At 50.2% G+C, this 17979-nt stretch overlaps 1 protein-coding gene across 2 annotated transcripts in view; it reads right to left on the bottom strand.

Moving 5' to 3' along the window:
* Window positions 1–1108: 1108 nt before the first annotated feature.
* The window catches only part of Ptpn5 (protein tyrosine phosphatase non-receptor type 5), a 63299-nt gene continuing 46428 nt past the window's right edge, over window positions 1109–17979 (bottom strand). For both annotated transcript variants that reach the window (XM_070032740.1, XM_070032742.1), the window contains 12 exons: window positions 16237–16430; window positions 15586–15693; window positions 15282–15365; window positions 14568–14809; window positions 13288–13477; window positions 11132–11216; window positions 6620–6699; window positions 6309–6446; window positions 5710–5820; window positions 2903–3063; window positions 2696–2809; window positions 1109–2291 (listed from right to left, as the gene is read on the bottom strand). In XM_070032740.1, the coding sequence (XP_069888841.1) occupies window positions 2198–2291; window positions 2696–2809; window positions 2903–3063; window positions 5710–5820; window positions 6309–6446; window positions 6620–6699; window positions 11132–11216; window positions 13288–13477; window positions 14568–14809; window positions 15282–15365; window positions 15586–15693; window positions 16237–16430 (1601 nt within the window). In that variant the 3' untranslated portion in view covers window positions 1109–2197. The remainder of the gene's footprint in view (window positions 2292–2695; window positions 2810–2902; window positions 3064–5709; window positions 5821–6308; window positions 6447–6619; window positions 6700–11131; window positions 11217–13287; window positions 13478–14567; window positions 14810–15281; window positions 15366–15585; window positions 15694–16236; window positions 16431–17979) is intronic.

Raw genomic sequence — 17979 nt, 5'->3', positions numbered from 1 at the left:
CCGACAGGGTTTGGGACTAGAGTTGGTATTGAGAGTAGGCACGTCAGGAAGGGTCTAGCAGATCTGACACTTTGCACCCAAAGAAGGGACATTGTTCACATTGCAGTGTATGTGTGGGACATACACAGCTGGAGTGGCCTTATGGGGTCGCCCTGGTGGAGGAGAGGAGAATCTTAACTCTCCTCTCCTCATTCCACAGCCCCAACGCTGGAATCTGGGTACAAGGGCCATTCTGCTGGAGAGGTATCTCTATGAGACCTCTGGGCTGCTTCAGCTGCATCTGTTCTTTTCTCATTATCTGTGACATAACCTGTATGCCTGGACCCTTGGTCTGGGTTGTAAGATTCTGGTGTCTTGTAAGGACCAGCTGGCAGGTCACCCTTTGATTACCCCACCCCCATTCCTGCCCTGGGGTGACCTCCATCCCTGAGTAGTGGTGTCACAGCTACTTTTGTTCCATCCCAAGGGGCAGAGGATAAGAATAGAGCAGGTGTGTCTGAGAATGGCTTAGGATCTCTGATTCCTTGGTCTCCTGGGAAGGGCTACTTTTTAAGCTCAGGCCTTACAAGGGAAACTGATAGGCTGTACAGCTGCTTTTGGGACCTGTGAGGCGAACATGGGGTAAGTGGAGTGGTCAACAGGAAGGAACCTGAGTGTGACTTGAATGGAAGGGATTCCATCAGCCTTGGCCTCTCTGGACTAACTTGTTGGAGCTTGTGAACCTCCCACCCCCAGCCACGTTGCCTTTCCTGGAAGCTTTCTGTGCTGATTTTTGAGCTTCCCTATGGCTCAGGGCACCTCAGTGGTCTGGGACTAAGAGTGTTGAGAATCCTTGCAGAATGGATTTACAAGTTTGCAAATCTGGATTCTTCTTATTTTCCCAATCTGCACAGGGGCACCAGTGAGTATGAGGGAGGGGTGTGTGTGTGTGTGTGTGTGTGTGTGTGTGTGTGTGTGTGTGTGTGTGTGTGTGTGTGTGTGTGTGTGCGCGCGCACGCGCGCGTGCAGGAGCATGTGTGCATGGACTGGGAAGAACAGCCCAAAGCCTTGAGGTACAGGAAGGCAAAGAGTAAAGGGAAGAGATAAATTACTAACTCAGGAGACCGAGTTTTGCTCAAAATGCTGTTTATTGCTCTATTCAATGACCACGAGCGAATTATAAAAAGACATCAAATGTCTCTGTCTGCCGTGGAATAAATACTTAAAGTCAGCAATAGAAACACGTGGCTCCAAGATAACACATGTGGCCAAAGAGTCATGCATGCCCTGCTGATGGGCTCTCAACACACGCATGGACACGGGAACACACGCACGGTGACACGCAGCGAGACTTTTGGGGAGGCTCTCCCACAGTGACACAGAGAAATGTCCCACACAGATCAGAAGCCAAGTCCTTACCCTAACTCAGCCTTGGAGCTCCCCTTTTCCTGCAACCAGGTCCTTTGGGCTCTCCATCCCCACTTGTCCCCTACATTTCCAGTGTCTCACAGGCTGGTCATTGGCTCCTGAGGGGCATCTGACACCCAGAAGCCACTCTGACCATGTTGTTCACCCCGACCTAGAAACCTTCCCCAGCTCGGTTTTTGCTACCAACCCATCAAGAGCTCCTTTGCCTGGCCTCTGAGTCTTCAGTCCTGTCCTCTACATCCTAGTCCCAAAAATTGGGCAGAAAATAAAACACAGTTTGCCTGTTGGGAGAAGTAGAGGGACATGAAGGTACCTCAAGGCAGGTACCACTGCCTGGCTACTTAGGAACTGGAGCTTATTACCCCTTTCCTGGCCAAGGAGACACAGTGTCCGGTATAGACAGCAGAGATGGATGGGCAGACACATTGTGGCAGGACACTCGGATGCGGCATAGAAACATTTTGGATCAAACAGCAATGGAACCATGGTTAAAAATGAGGCCCCAGGTCTGCGTGGTGTGGGTCAGGCCCTGGGGCCCCAGGCCTGGCCTGGCACATCCCTCCCTTGCCTCCCTCAACTCCCCAATATATACAGTAGGAAGAGCTAGGTTGGGGGTAGGGGGCTAGGCCAGGCTAACAGAGGAGGGAAGGAGCAGACTGAAGAAAAGGAGGAGGATGGAGCAGGGATTGAAACAGGCCCAGAGTCCAAGGCAAGGCCCTGGAGGTGGCTGGACTGAGGACCCAGACTCAGGCTGGGCAGTGCCCAGAGGACCTCAAGAGGAGGTGCGTGGTCACTCTGGGGACTTGCGGGACAGCTGCTTCTCATAGAGGCTCATGGCGTGGTGCACAAACTGGTACTGCTCACATGTCTGGATCATGCCACCCCTGCCCAGCAGAGATGCACAATGGGATCACAGGGATGGGTTGAAGGAGGGGGCCCCCAAACCCACTGAGTACCAGACCCTTGGGAGGCATGCTGGTGGCCTTATTCTTATGCAGCTTGGTGAGAAGGGCCTTGCCAAGAAGGGCCTTTGGCCATATTTGTCAGGAGCACAGGAGCACATGCCACCTGCTCTCCGACCCTGTCCTGTCCACCAGCTATGTCTGTCTCTTCACTTTTCTTACATAAGAAGAACTGTCTAGATCCTGTCTTCTTTCGGCTGCCCTCTCTGAGCCAATCAACCTGTGCCCGGGGTGCTATCTGCCCCTAATCCTCAGCAGTCAGTGTCTCCCAAGTGACCTCAGGCTGTAGCTGCTCTGCATGCCCCCACCATTACCCGTGGGCTGACCTGTCTTGACGGAGCTGGCACGTAGTCTTCAGGATATCCACAACACCCTCATGCCGCAGCTGCTGGCAACAGATGCTGGTGGCAATGAAGCAGCCGGTCCTTCCAATCCCTGCACTGAGGGCCGAGGGGATGGGTAGGGTGAGGGGAGGGACAGCCCGGGGATGTGGGAGGGTGGACCTGTCACAGTTAGTGGCTGATAGGACCCACCTGCAGTGCACAATGATGGGGGCACAGTGGGGCCCCTCCTGCTGGGCTGCCTCTTCCACTTCCCGTACCAGGTGCAGGAGTGGAGGGGCCCGGTCTGGGGTCTTCTGGTCAGGCCAGGATGTGAACCAGTAATGCTTCAGGCCTCGTTCTTCAGTCCCACTCTGCCCAGGAGACAGAGGCCCCACCCCAGATACACGTGAATGTGTTTAGTCCCCAAACTGCTCAGAGAAAAAGATGGCACGTGAGGAGCACACAGAGAATGGGATCCCTTAGCCATTCTGCCTACACCTTCCTGCCCAGTGGCATAGGACAGAGGCCAAAGCTTGGTCAGCAGCCTTGTCATCAGTCTTCACTTCTTTCCTCCCTCCTCCGCCCCACCCCCTCCCCATCATCCAAGAGATGCTATGAGCCATTCTCCAATTAATTACTGTCTCCAGGTTTCTTATGATAAATGTCCCAGTTTTCCCTTAGTCACATGACCCAGAACAGGGTGAAAATATACCACCACTCCTTTCCCTTCTCTCTGCTTTGCCTGCTCATCTCTCCATCCTCTTGTCCACATCTTCCTTCCCGCTCCCACCACCCCCCCTCCCCAACTGACCATCATCATCTCTCCACTGAGCTGAGATCCCACTCTCATCACTGCCTACCCCAGGCCCACAGCAGTCAAGATGGTCTCTCCATAGCACAGATCTGGACACGCTGTGCTGTGCTTGAAAAACCCTTTCTGATAGATCAAATGTTTATGCCCTCCCATCCTCTGATTAATATCCAACACCTACTTTCCAATGCAAGGGTGTTGGAAGGTAGGGACCTTTACCATATTCCATGACCTTAGAGACGAGGCCCCAGAGAGCTACCTCACTCACCCCTTCTGTCACATGAGGCTGGAAAGTGGGCCCTCATTAGACCTGACTATGCTGACGCCTGGCCTTGGATGTCTCAGCCTTCCAAACTGTGGGAAACAAACCTGTTGTTTATTAGCCACTTAAACTATGGTGTTGGTTATAGCAATCCAAATTGACCAAGACACCCATCAATGGCTCTCACTGTTCTCTGAATAAATACAACCCAATCGCCTAAGTCCTTAGCCTGGCAAATAAGACCCCCAGTGTTAGGCCCTAACCTTGCATCACCTGACACTGCATGCTTGTAATGGATGTTCTAGCACTGCAAAAGAGATGTAAAAAAAACCTCTGTAGTATAGCATGCATGCACATGCGTGCGCATGCGCGCGCACACACACGCGCGCACACACACACACACACACACACACACACACACACACACACACACACACACACACACACACACACACACACACACACACACACACACACACACACACACACACACACACACACACCGCTAGCTGTTCCATCTCTCATGTCCTTACTTTTTTCTGCTGGGATTGCTTTCCGTACTTGTTTGCCCCTAGTCAATTCTTGCTCATCTTGCAAGACCCTCGTTGGCATCACCACTTCCAGAAAATCCTCCTGGAGGATGCCAGCCTGTGTCCTTCTCTCCCCGCAACAACTCTAGCATGGTACTTACCATGGCACTTACTTGCTCCTTGAGGAGAGTTCAGGTTTTGGGCAGCTGGGTTCTAAATACCCAACTCAGAACCAAGCCAAGGACAGATGATCATAATAGTTTATGGATGAAGGTAAATATTTTCAAACCCCGAATCTCTTGGCTTTTCCCTCTAACCAGCCACACAGCTCTAAGAAGATTAAGCCCCTATACCAACAAGCCTCTGTTTCCGGGGGGAATCTACTTGGAAAGCTTGTTTCTCAGGTTTCAGGGTTACCTGGCTCTGACAGCCATCTCAGACGCTAGTGCTCACTTTCTGGCTCTTTAGGGCCTCCAGTGAGATTTATGTCTTGGAAGTGGCTCAGGTGGGCACTGCCCTTTAGGGCTGAAGTTTCCACCATCCAGTGGGACAGCTCAGAGGGCTAAGTTTCAGGCTTTGAGCTCATTTCTGCTGGACTCTGTGGCTATGAGCATCAGCAAGACTTCCCAAGCTATTTCTGGTTGCCTAGCTCACCTTGTCTGCCCTTCTAGGTTATTACAGAGGCCACTACCTTCCGTAAACACGGATCTTTTATTGTTTCTCAAAAACAGAACCTCCTAATCCCCTGTTTCCAAAGGAACAGTCCCTCCTATTATGCTCATCCTGGAAGAAGCACAACTTTAGCGGTGGGAGGATACTTCCCCCTACTCTTCTGGGCTGTTCTGTATTGCTCATAATTTGTATGCCTTTCTTTTCTTTTCTTTCTTTCTTTTTAATTGCTATTTTTTGCAACTACAGCCTTCCTGTGCAAACCCATAGCAGCAAGGATTGCCTGCTCTCTGGTGGACATATGGGGCACTACAGGTCAGAAGCTTCTCAGTTGAAGGGATATTACAAGGCTGGATCTCAAAGTCATAATAAAAGGTCAGGGCTAGAAGTTTCTGAGGTCCAGTCTACCTAGACCATCTAGGCCTTGGAAATATTTGAAGCAGAAATAGGAGACATTATAAATGGCTGTTCAGAGAGAGAGAGAGAGAGACAGTGAATCCAATAGCATTATATACAATTGAAGTTGGGACTTGGTCCTGCCTCTAACTCCCAAGTCCATTTATGATTCCTCAACCCTGATTGCTAGTAAATTCTGGGAGTGACATAGACCTTTATTTCCATCACAGTGAATTTTTGGGTGCTGTGAAATGGGTTGCATTAGCAGTCAGAGATTCTCTGTAAAATACCTAGTTAAGGCTCTTTTTTTCCCCACCCAACCCACCCCTCCACCAGCCCCAGGCCTCACCCTGAGGGAGATGATTCGCAGCCGGTAATCCTCGGTGTGAATGACTTTGCGCACAGTGATCTCCAAGCCATCATACACCACCTGCTCCTCTGGCCAATATTCAGTGCATTTCTGTAGAAACCCAGGTCAGGCTTATGATCCACCCTGGTTCCCTCCCACATCCACTCCATGCCTTCTGCACCACTGGAGGGATTTACAAGGGCAACATGTGTGCAATTAGAGAAAGTTGGGTCAGATCTTAACTTCATCACTTGTTAAACTACTTCTCTTTCTTGAGCCTCAGTTTTCCCATCTGGAAAATGGTAATTCAGTGAAATGGGGCTACTATAGACATAGGCATCCATCCATCCATCCTGGTATTCTGGAAGGCAGCACAGGGTTGTGCAAGATTCTAGGCAATGGAGAGGGAAAGGCCAGCTCCAGGCTGTGTGTGGTCATGAACACCTGACTTAACATTATGGTACCTCACATTTCCTCATCTTGACAGTGGGCTGAATACCATTAGTCATAGAGTATTATCCTAAGGACGAACAGGAAAACAAGATGCTCAGTGTGGAGCTCAAGCAGCTGGTGCTCTGTAATGGCACAGGGGTCTTTACCTCGTTCATCTCCTCGATGTTGGTGATCATGACAATGATGGGTGTGTGCTCCTGCCATACCATGCGCCAGAAGTCGGCAACCGTGCTGACAATGGGTCCCTGTGTGGCGATGTATACCTTCTCCTCCCCACCATAGCCCTGTGGCCGAAAAGTTCAGCCTGTTAGGGCCAAGGGAAGGGCTCCCTGGAGCCCAGTCCCCATACTTAGCTCTTCTTAGGGCTGCCAAGAACCAGACTGGGCTAGGGACAAGTCTAGATCTGATGGCTTAGGTTTCTTCTTTAGTGGGAGGCCACTGAGGTGGGGCCACATACCCGGATGTAGTTGGCATTGATGTAGCTACTCAGAGGGTCGTCGGAGTCTGGCGAGGTCAGACATACTCTGCTGTGAGGATCTGGGGTGAGAGGAGACAGGTAAGGCTGGGAGCTGGGTCTTCTAGTCCAGGCTTTTTTAGCCCACTGGACAGCACCCAATTTCTTCTGAGACTAAAGTAGTTCTTCCTTTCCCTACCCAGTAGCTCAACACTGACTCAGACTTGGTCCATGCAGGCAGGTGAGAAGCCAAGAAGGACAAAAGGGTACAGAAAGAGGCCCTGGTTCTTCTCCACTTCTGTAGGATTAATCCCTGCCATTTGCCCGTACCCTCAAACTGTCCTTGTAGTCATCTCATGTTCTGGAATGTGGAAATTTAGTCAAGAAAGGAATGACCTAGGGTACAGAGCCTGAAGAGCAGGTAGCAGCCAGGGTTTGAATACACATTGTCATTGACTTCTGTCTCAGCTTATAAAAAAATGTGGTCTTTCTAAGCCTCAGTTTTCCTACCTATAAAGTAGGGATAAAGATGCCTCCTGTCAGCCAGGCCCTGGTGGCTCATCCTTGTAATACTAGCTACCCAGGAGTGTAAGATCTTGAGGATCATGGTTTGAAGCCACCATAAGCAGAAAAGTTTGGTAGACTATATTTCTAAAATAACCAGCAAAAAGCTGGGCTGGAGGTATGGCTCAAGGGGGAGAATGCTAGCCTAGCAAGCTCAAGACTTAGAGTTCAAAGTAAAAAGATGCTTCCTTTTGGGAAAATAATCAAGGAAACATGTGAAAGTGCTATATCAACTGCACAGTGCTCTATAAATGGAGAGGTTGGCTAAGGTTTGAAGGTAGGAAGCTACAGAACCATACTGGGACAAAAAGATAAAACTTCCACATCTGTATCTTTGACGCATAAAGACATGTGCACAAAGGTTTTTTTTTTTCCCCCTGTAATCTTTTCACATGTCAAATCCCATAGTAACAGATTCCCATAACATCTTGTTCTTCCCTGAGTAAAATTTGCTTTGTTCCAGTGACAGTCTCTCTGTATTGACTAAACCGTCAGCCTGAGAGGCTGGGACTGATTGCGACATTGTGTGAAGTGGGCAAGGAAGCTGACTGGCGGGGTGGGGGTGAGGGTGGGAGGGGGTGGGGGGGTGTGGGGTGGAGGGGGGTGGGTAGGGATGGGGGGTTGGGCCAGGAGCTCCAATTGCTTTGTCATCTGCATTATGTCTTATCCCTTTGTGGACCTCAGTTTCTCCAGGACTAAAGCCTAAAGGCTCTTTCAGTGTACCCATTATGGGGTTCCTAAAGGCAGTGGTACAGGGGGTGATGCCAATTAATACTCCATATTCTGAGCCAAACAGCCTGCGTTCAGATCCTGATAGTGTGACTTACATGTGCCATTTACTTAACCTCCCTGGCTTTATCTATAAATTCCTTCCACGGTGGCCTCATTTGTTTAAGAAAGGGTTAAGGAATTAACATGAATAAGCAGGGTCCATAGACCAGTACGCTGTGCAGACCGGTGTACACACAGGTCATTGCAGATAGTTAACTCTTGTTGGTTAGTACAAGTTTTACCAGATACAAATAGGTACAAAGAGGGATTTCAACCTGGTGGGAGCAATGGAGTTGATGGGCATCAGTCTTCCCTTTTCAGCCCTTTACCTGCCTCAGCCTAGTGACTAAATCTTGGCATCTCACTGGGGACTGGACAATTTCTATGAAGAAAGTGAAGAAGGGTGGCAGGGAAGGAGAGGGGTGTGGCTAAGTGAGGGTGGGGGGTGGAGGAGATGGGGAGGGATTCTGACTGGACCAGGCAGCTCTGCCTGGGCCAGCTCACTTGCCCAAGTTAGGTGGTTGAAGGACAGAAATGGGCACTGTTCTTTCTGGCCAGATGCTAGGGTCTTTGCTATTAAAAAGAAATCACTGTGGTGATGGTAATGATTCTATTGCACAGCCTTGGGTTAAGGCACAGACTCTGTCTGGTACTGTGAAGGTGAGACAGAACTGACTTCCAGATCATCAAGAACACACTCTCTTCCCCAGAGAAGGAACAGTGTTGGATAAGCAGACAAGTCATGCATGGCATACGGGCACTGGGGCTGGGTAAGCAGAGGAGACCTTTGACTTGGCTAAGGTGGATGGACTTCCTGGAAAAGGGGGCACCTGGCTGGAGTTGGAGGAGGAACAATGAACACTGCTCTGATTCAGGTACTCAGGGGCAAGGTTGGGATTGGTGAGATGAAGCTGGATCTTAGAAAGGATGATGATGACAGTGCTGAGGAGGAGGAATACACAATTAGATTTCTGTTTTGCACCACTTTGGTAGCAACACTGGAAGACAGGCAGGAGAAGAGAATGTAGAACTCAGGAGAACAAGTTAGGCGATTACTGCAGTGATCCAAGTAAGTGCCAAGGTCACAGGAAGGCCCTGCCTGGCAAGATTCCCAGGGCACCCTATGAAAATGGCACCTCCAAACTGGGCAGTGTGAAAGCTTAACCCCTTTCCCCAATAATCTTATAGTAAGGATGGAGAAAGGGGGCTCAATTTGGCATTTGTTCATTCATTTATTCATTCTCATTCATTCATTTAAACAGGTGCAGAATGTCTCCCACATGTCAGGCGACTGCCCTCGTGCTTGGGACACTGTGGTAAAGGAAACAGAAATTGTCCCTCTGCCTGCTGTTCTCAGGGCTACCAACTGGATGAAGATGATGGCTGTCTACAGACTTGTCTCTATGTGTCCAGAGTCTCCTTCTTGCCTGATTTCTGGGTTCCTGGAGCAGAGACTCAAGAAACATGTTCTGAAAGTGCCTTGGCATCAGATCTAAGAGGTGGTCTTGGCTAAGTCTAACCATTGCTCTGTCCCCCAGCCCAGTGCCTGAGGATGCAGGGTACAAGTTCTGGCTGGATATGGATGATATTCCATGCTGGGACTGGGGGTTTAGAGGCTCAAGGAGTGATTGGAAGTGACTGGAGTCTATCAACAGCCTGGTGGGAACCACTGCGGATGCCAGCAGCCATTCAGGATGGCCAGAAAGGTTGTGGGATACCCAAGCCCCTCCATGCAGGTAGAGCTGGGAAGGGGAGAGCAAGATGAGGGAAGAGGTGAGCAGCCCTGAATAGTTGCATCCTGGCCTTAAATGGTGCTTTGTTTAACCAGAACTACCTAGAGACTGTGTAGCCATAGCAACCACAAGTCGATATTTTAAAAGTTAAAAATAAGTCATGACATCTTACATGTTGTTGGAGATGCTGATGGTAAAACTGCTTTTTTAAAAAAAATCCTTGCTACTCCACAAACTGTGTGGAGTAGGTTCTAGGGGATTTATTTCCAACAAGTCACCCCCAAGCTATCCCAGGAATGAAAAAGACACCACACGAATGGAATGGGGACATGTGGTCACCTGGACTAACTGTCCCTCCCCCCCACAGAGGAGGAAAATCCCCCTCAGACCATCTCTTGCTCCAACAAACTGGGTGGCAGAAGCTCGTGACTGTACAGGAGAGGTCCTTCCCCGTAGGGTAGATCACACCTGTAATCCTAGGCTACTCAGGAGGTCTGGATGGCTCAGCCTGTTGGAAGACTGAGAATTACACTACACTGAACAAAGACACCAAAAAAAAAAAAAAGCCCAATTCTAGGATGCAGAGGCCCAGGTTGGAAAATCAGCTATGTACTTCCTGTCTGTTTAACTGTGGATGAGTTCCTTAAACTTCTCTGAGCCTTAATTTCCTCACTTTAAAATCTGTTCATGCTAGCCAGGGGCTAGTGGCTCACGCCTGTAATCCTTGCTATTCAGGAGGTTTGGAGGATCTGAGGATCCTGGTTCAAAACCAACTTGAGAGGGCTAGGAAGGTGGCTCAGTGGTAGAGTGCTTGACTTGCATGCATGAGGCCCTGGGTTGGATTCCTCAGCACCATATAAGCAGAAAAAGCTGGAAGTGGTGCTGTGGCTCAAGTGGTAGAGCACTAGCCTTGATCTGAAGAGCTGAGGGACAGCGCCAAGGCCCAAAGTTCAAGCCCCATGACTGAAAAAAACCAACTTGAGCAGGCCTGTCTGTGAGACTCTTATCTCCAATTAATCACAGAAAAAGCCAGAAGTGGCACTGTGGATTAAGTGGTAGAGCACTAGACTTGAGCAAAAAGGAGCTTAGGGACAGTGCCCAGGCCCAGAGTTTGAACTGCAGGACCAAAAGAAAGAAAAAAAAGTCCATGCTGAGTGGAGAAAGGGTATAAATATACTTGTCAGTCCCTGTGCACAGTGTGGGAGCTGCTTTTTCCTTTGGGGTTCTGCAGTACCTAGCCTACTTGGCCAAGGAGAATAAGGGTCTAGTCAATGCTATGTAAGGAAGTGAATTACCCTCTGAGTGTCTTTCCCTGTCCCTTTCCTGCTTTTCCCATGATAAGTGTCCTGTCACCCTTGGAGGCACAGCTCTAGACTTAAGGTCTTACCAGGTGAGAGACAGTGCCTTCCCCTCCCTCCTTCCTGGGACTTTGGGGAGTAGTACTCACTGGGCAGGATGGTTTTGTACCGGTTCTTTCGCACTAGTCCAGGGATGTCATATTCTTTTGGATCCACAAAGTTCATGGGGATTTCCTGCCAGAGGAGAACATGGGTGGGTTGGGGGAGTGTAAGCAGCTTACTTACTCTCAGACATGTCCAAATCTAGGGGCTAAGTGCCCTGATTTCCAGTACAGTGGTTAGCTTGAGCACATGCATTCGTTCAACCAATGTTTACTCTTAAATGAGCTGGCACCCATGAGAATTGACACTAGTGCCTGACACATGTCTAAGTATAATAAATGCTACCATTATTCTTTGCTGTGGGCCAGCTTGGTATATATAGAGCAGCACTTAATGAATGAAAAGGAAAGAATAAGAAAAAAAAAGTGACCTCGCTAATCACTGCCTTCTTCCCTGCTCTGTATGCATCTGCCAGTCCAGGTGACTTTGCTGATCTGTGTTCCTTCCCTGGGCATGTGTGTCTCATGAACTGAGTTCATGCTGCGGTCTCATTCATGGAATAACTCCCACCTCACCCTTGTCTGCAATATCTTGTCTAAAAGAAAGACTACTGCCTGAGAACCCTTTCCTCCTCTCCCAGGACTCCCTCTTCACCTCCCAACAACTCTAGTAAAAGTGCCAGGTGTGACCCACGCTCCTACCTCTAAGTCTTTATGGACTTGGCCTCTTTTTTTTTCTCCTAGTTATGTCTGTCTTTTCCCTGTGGTTGACTTGCCATTCTCAGTCCTGCCTCCAGGTCTGAGCTCATGGCATTCGATTGGTCCGTCTCCACCTCTCTAAGTTGTCCCCATTGCTTAAAGCCAACCCCCAGCTCCATTTTTCTCCAGATGCCTGTGAGGGTGACCTCCCAGTACCACTTGCCTCTGTACTCTTTTCCAGTCTGCACAGTGTAGCAGTCAACTGCACACAGTTTCACATCAACTTTTGAACACACTCTAAGGACTTTGTAAAATGCAGCTCATAATACCAAGACTTGTAAAAATCAAAAGAAGGAAACAGGAAAAGCACACGCACAGCACCACGCGTGCAGTGGGTGAGCAATGCTGTGCTCCTTCCTCTCTGGCAACATGTAGGCTATCTTCTGAACAGAAAAGGACAAGGAGGATGCCAGCTGTTTCTTCAAGGGGAGATGATAGTGGTGGGAGCTTGGAGCAGGAGCTGAGGCTGGGGTGGTGGAGGAAGGCTTACCAGAGGCATTGGGTGGGGAATGATGGGAGAAAGGTACAGGAGGACAGAGGCACGGTGGGACTGGCAGTCCTTGCAGGGGTTGGAGAATTGAGCAGAAGGTTGGGAGAAGGCTGGTGCTAGGCCAACTCAGGTTGAGTGGGTCGATTTCTCCTGTAAGCAATGCCAAGTTCTGGAGAGCTTAGAGTCTGGTTTGAGGGGACTGGTGGGTGAGTTCACCTGATTGGGGAACTTGCTTAAAGAAAATGCTTCAGCTGAGGTCTAAAAGTCCTCCTCTCAGCCCCTTATGCCAAGAAAGAACTATGGGTGCACCCCTGTGAGGCAAGGCCAGCACTGCCCTAGATGGTAGAGAGCTCAGTATCAAGAGGCTCACTGTTGCTACACGTCGCTGAGCCTCATTTCAAACCTACCTTGTTATGGAAATACAGGTGACAGGGATCTATATCTTAGTTTTTTAACTGGCTGAGTACTCAGGCAGGGGAATAAGGAGATTATTTATTGGGCTTCTCTTCAACGGGAGGCAGCCAGTGGTGGTTGCGGGGGCTTCACGAGGGTTGAGACCTAAGCTGGACACAGCGGTGGGGAGGAGGGGAGGTGAATGGAGAGCCGTCAAGAGGATGATGTATTTGGCAATGCTGCGGAGGAGGATGGGAGGTCAGGACAGTGAGAAGACCTGGCTTGCTTTGCCTCTCAGACCACAGTCCTAGAAATCCCACTGTACACCAATCGCCTACTAGGTACCCTACACACACGATCTGTGTTTAATCCTTGCAAGCACCCTATCATTTTTGTCCCATTTTCCAATGAGGAAATAGAGGTTCAAAGGGGGAGAGTTCACCCAAGATGGGCAGGAGAGGTGATAATGAGGTCTACACCAGACAGGAGCCTGACAGGCTCACAGCCTTATGAGCTGTGAGAACCATCCACTCATAGCAGGGCGACTGGCTAGGGGACTCACAAAGAACTCTGCTTGCAGCAGGAAGGGGTCCAGCGCCTTCTCATGCAGCTCCTCAGCTTGGAGGACACGGGAGGCGCTGAGCAGGTACTCGTGGGCCGACTCCTCACGTGGAGACACGAGGTGGCCGAAGCCCTCCTCGTTGCAGCCTGGAGTGCACATGTCCAGGGTCAGAGAGACATTGGAACCCCTCCTGGAAGGACAAGGGAAGATGAATTGAGTCTCTAGCAGGAAAAGCCTTCATCTGGGGCCCTCAGGTATGGAGAAAGGAGGGAGGATGGTCAGAGGAGAACAGAGTGGGCTCCAGGAAGAGGAGTAGGCGTCTGACAAGAGGACCCTATCCTGAGGGACATGAGACTCAGCTTCCGAGGTGAGGGCTCACATCCTTGTCTCTTGCTTTCTACAGTGGGGCTTTGGGGCCCCAGTTCCAGAACTCCATCTAAAACATCCCCGAGATGGTCCTCCCCTGGAATCACATATGACTGCTGGCAGCCCGTGGGGTCATACCTACTGAGGGCAGAGACAGGGCTTTAGTCAGAGAGGATGGCCCCAGATCTCTGCAACCCAGTTCTGAGCTCAGCAATCCTGAGAGAAAGCTGCCACTGGGCCAAGGACATCTCATCCAAGGGCAAATAGAACCTCAGCTGCCAGGGAAGGAGGATTCCCAGGGGTAGCAAGGATGGCCACATTGGATGAACTCTACTGTGCTGTCTAAAACCAGAGAACAGGAACGGCCCTCCACATAGAAAGGCCAGTATTGCCAAGGCTCTCATCCACTTGGTGGGTGCAAAGGTTTTCTTACTCCCCATCAACTACTCTTTCTATGACATCATGTAGGCACCCACAAACCTTGTGAGATCCACAAAAGCTCTTGGAAGAAGGTATTTATACCTCCCATGGAAGACCACGAAACACTCAAAAAGCAACATTCTGTGGTCAAAAGACTCTGGGAAATGCTACATACCATCTCCAGACATGAAAAAAGTCCTGCTAAGTCCTGCAGTAAGGAAATAGACCCAAGCTTTACAGAGCAAGGAGAGTCTGTAAGTGTGCAAATGCACACACTTATAACATGACTGTAGTAACAGTTTTTTTTTTAGCATTCATCTTAGGGTACATTGATCTACATGAATCGCCTGAAAAGCCCAAATATCCACACTGGCTAAGCTATGAGGCTAGTTTGATCCTGGCTATCAGAACTCAGAGTCCGGCAGCTAACCCTTCTGGCTGTGAGTGGAGAGCTGAGAGTCCCATCGTACCCACCCCTCCTCCACCCCTCCCACCTCTCCTGCAGACCCATGGATTTGACGGTCAGTGAGGCAGGGTCCGCCTCAGGTTTGATGTCCATCACACAGTCGAACACAGGTGTCTCGGGCACAGGGTCCAGGTCCAAGAAGTCATCCTCAACCTTCTCCTCCATCCACTCTGAGTAGGTGAAGGAGGGCTGGCGGCTCACTGACTGACGTCTGTCCTCTGGTGGCAGTGGGGTGGGTGGTTCTGGGGGGGGCTTTAGGAGATGCCACACCTGGTTGGGAACATAGGGCATTTTGGGCCTGGGACCAGAGGGCTGTCCCCTGGATTCCTGGGGAGCCATGGGCTTGAGCCCTCTGCCTTGCAACTGCCTACAGCAACTCTGCTCTTTTGGGAACTGTCTACCAGGTGCTGCTGTGTGCCTAGAAAGCAGGTTCCATGCTCCCACCCTTCCTCCCTGTTCCTCCTTCCACAAACCCTCAGTTTCTTGTGGACTCTGCTTCTGGGTGGGACCTGGTGTTCCCTCCCTCCCGCAGTCTTGGCCACTTTCCCTAGCCCAGATCCCCGTAAACCAATTTTTAGAAAGGAGATTTTCACTCTAGGCTGCATGTTCTGGCGTAAGGAGATAGATACCTATCTTTGCCCTACTCAGATTCCAGGTTGTTCAGCTTGTAGGTCATCTGGTGGGGAGGAGATCTCAAGAAAGAAGAAGAAGGAACTGAGTGTGGGGTTAGGAGGTATCTTACCAGTGTGGTACCGAGGACCAGGCCCACAGACAGAGAGACAAGCAGCAGGCTGGGGACCCCCCAAGTCCCAGCGTCCAGCCAGGCCTGGAGAACATCAGACATGTGAATCAGGCAGAGAACCCATGTATTTCAATACCAACAAAACAGAGACTCTGGAAGCTGCAGCTTTGCTCTGGGCAAGGAACATGCAGACAGACTTCAGGGACACAGAAGCATCCTGAACTAAGAGAAGCCCCATGGAGAGGTTGGGGAGGGTAGGACTGGAGGCCCCCCCCTTACCCTGGGACTCCCCAAACTTACTCACCTCAGGTTCCAGCTGGTTCAGGAGTGTGAGCGAAGAGGAGATAAAGTCTGTGGCATTCTGCAGCCAGGTGTGGCCATGGCCACTGAGCCAGAGCACCCCACAGGCAAGCTGGGGCAGTCAGGGGAGCAGGCTGAGTTCAGAGCCCCCCAGGCTCTTTGCTCCCATATTTCTCTGCAGAGCTCACTTTCAGTTCCCAACCCAGGCCCTAAGGAGGCTCCTGAACCTCTCAGGTCCAGAATGGGTGGCTGAGGGAAATGTCCAGGAGCTATGTATCCAGAAGAGGCCTCAGGACTCTTTCTGGAGAAAAGCTGGTAAAGGCAGCCGGGACAAAGTCTTTCCCCGAGGGAGATCCCACGCATACAAAAGAGTAAAAGGGAACTTTCCCAGAAATCAAATGTTAGAACTCTGTGCTCCTGGTGAGACCTCAGGTTAGGGAGAGTAGGGTATGAGGGGCTGGGCTATGAAGGTGTAGCTCAAAATCCCAGCCTACCCCTTACACCCATCTTGAGGACTTAAGACTCACTAAGGACCACAAGAAGGTCCCCTTCATCCTTCCATCTTCCCAGACGGCCATCTTTGGAAGGAAGTAGAAGGCCGTGTCCCTCAACCCACCCTCTCTCCAGGCCTTCCTGAGGCCTGTGACATTCTTACCAGGAACTGAGTGGCAGCGAACAGGCACAGGCTGCTCCTTATGGTGAGGGAGTGGCTCCCGCCTGGAGGTGGTGGCTTCTGAGCTGGCTCTGAGGGTGGTGAGGGTAGTGGGGGCGGTGGCATCTCTCTCTGCTTGTCAGGGAGTTCTTCGGCCTTGTCCAGCCCTTCCATCACGACCGGCTGCTTGGGGAAACCTGTGGAAGGTGGGACATGCGGGCCATGACTCTGAGTCCTGCTCCTGCACAGGGCTCTGCCGACCCACGGCGGACGGAAGGTTTCTTCTGGGGTTGCTGTGGCTTCTTCTCAATCCGGGATCAGCCAGCGTGGCTCCACTTCCAGCAGTCACCCTCGATTAGCAAAGCAATATTCACCTACCTTCGTCAGACTGAGCTAAGTGTGGGTGGACAAATTATTTCTCTTTTATTTCTCCAGTAACAGAGTTAAAATGGCAGGAGGTTTTTTTTTTTTTTTCCAGAGCTAATATCGTTGTATTTACGCAGCTTCATTCTTTTCCATTTCTTAGAGGAAACAAAAACAACCACCTCGAACTCAATTAAAAAAAGCAAAAGGAAAAAAATAATAAAAGAAAAAGAAAAAGGGTATATCCAGGCTGTGACCCTGAAAACCCCACCCACGCCTGCCTGGGAATTTTTTGGTTTTTTTTTTTGTGTGTGTGTGTGTGTGTGTGTGTCTTTCTTGATCTGTGCTCCAACTGAGGTGGGAGGCTGGACTTTGGAGAGGAGCAGGGTCGTGTGTCTTGCCTACCTCTAGACCCCTCCGCACACTGAGAGTGGGGTGGGGAACAGTCAGGTAATATGGAAGAAAAGTCTGGTGTAGAAGGATTGGTCAGATTCTGGGACCCAGTGTAGGCCTATCTTTAGTTGGATGTGATTTCTGGAGTCTGTCTTGTCTCTGTCTCTGTCTCTCTCTGTGTCTGTGTCTGTGTCTCTGTGTCTCTGTCTGTCTGTCTCTGTTTCTCTCTTGGTCTCTCTGTCTGTCAGTCTATCTGTCTCTGTCTCTGTCTCTCTGTCTGTCTCTCTCCTTTCTTTCTCTCTGGACCTCAGATTCCCCACCTAGAAAATTGGAGTTTGGTACACCCCTGGTTTTCTTACTGTGCCTCACAGTGTTTTTTTGTTTTTTTTTTCTGGAGCAGTAGGGGTTGTCACCAAGTGCTCCAAGTCTCTCTGCCTCTGCATCAAGTGCAGAAGCTCTGCTCTTCCGCTGAAATTACTCAACAAGAGTTCCATTGCTAACACACTGAAATACCATTGGCTGAGACCTGAGCCCCTGGCTATGGTGGAGGATTCCAGGGGCGGCCACCTTGGCAAGCTTCAGATGTTGAAGCACCCCACCCTGACTCAGGTCTAAGTTTATCACCAAGAAGAGAGAGACCAACAAAATGGATGCATTAGCTGGATGCCAGTGGCTCATGCCTATAACCTTAGCTACTCAGGAAGCTGAGATCTAAGGATCACGGTTCAAAGCCAGCCTGGGCAGGAAAGTCCAATTAACCACCAAAAAGCTGGAAGAGGGGCTGTGGCTCCACTAGTAGGATCAATGCCCAGGCCCTGAGTTCAAGCCTAAGGACTGGTGTGTGCACACATACAAATCTATGTATATAGACTGAGAGTTGGAATAGGTCTGTCTACACATTACTGTGCCTATAGGACAATGGACCTCTTTTCTGGTTAGGTAGTGACAGAACCATCTGAGGCTAACATACCTATGTGTGCAAGCACTTGC

The sequence above is a fragment of the Dipodomys merriami genome, unplaced genomic scaffold (assembly GCF_024711535.1).
Source record: "Dipodomys merriami isolate MVZ:Mamm:240054 unplaced genomic scaffold, mDipMer1.0.p SCAF_21, whole genome shotgun sequence".
Lineage (NCBI taxonomy): Eukaryota > Metazoa > Chordata > Mammalia > Rodentia > Heteromyidae > Dipodomys > Dipodomys merriami.
Note: the sequence above shows the minus strand (reverse complement) of the source record. Positions and strands in the feature narration are given on the sequence as shown.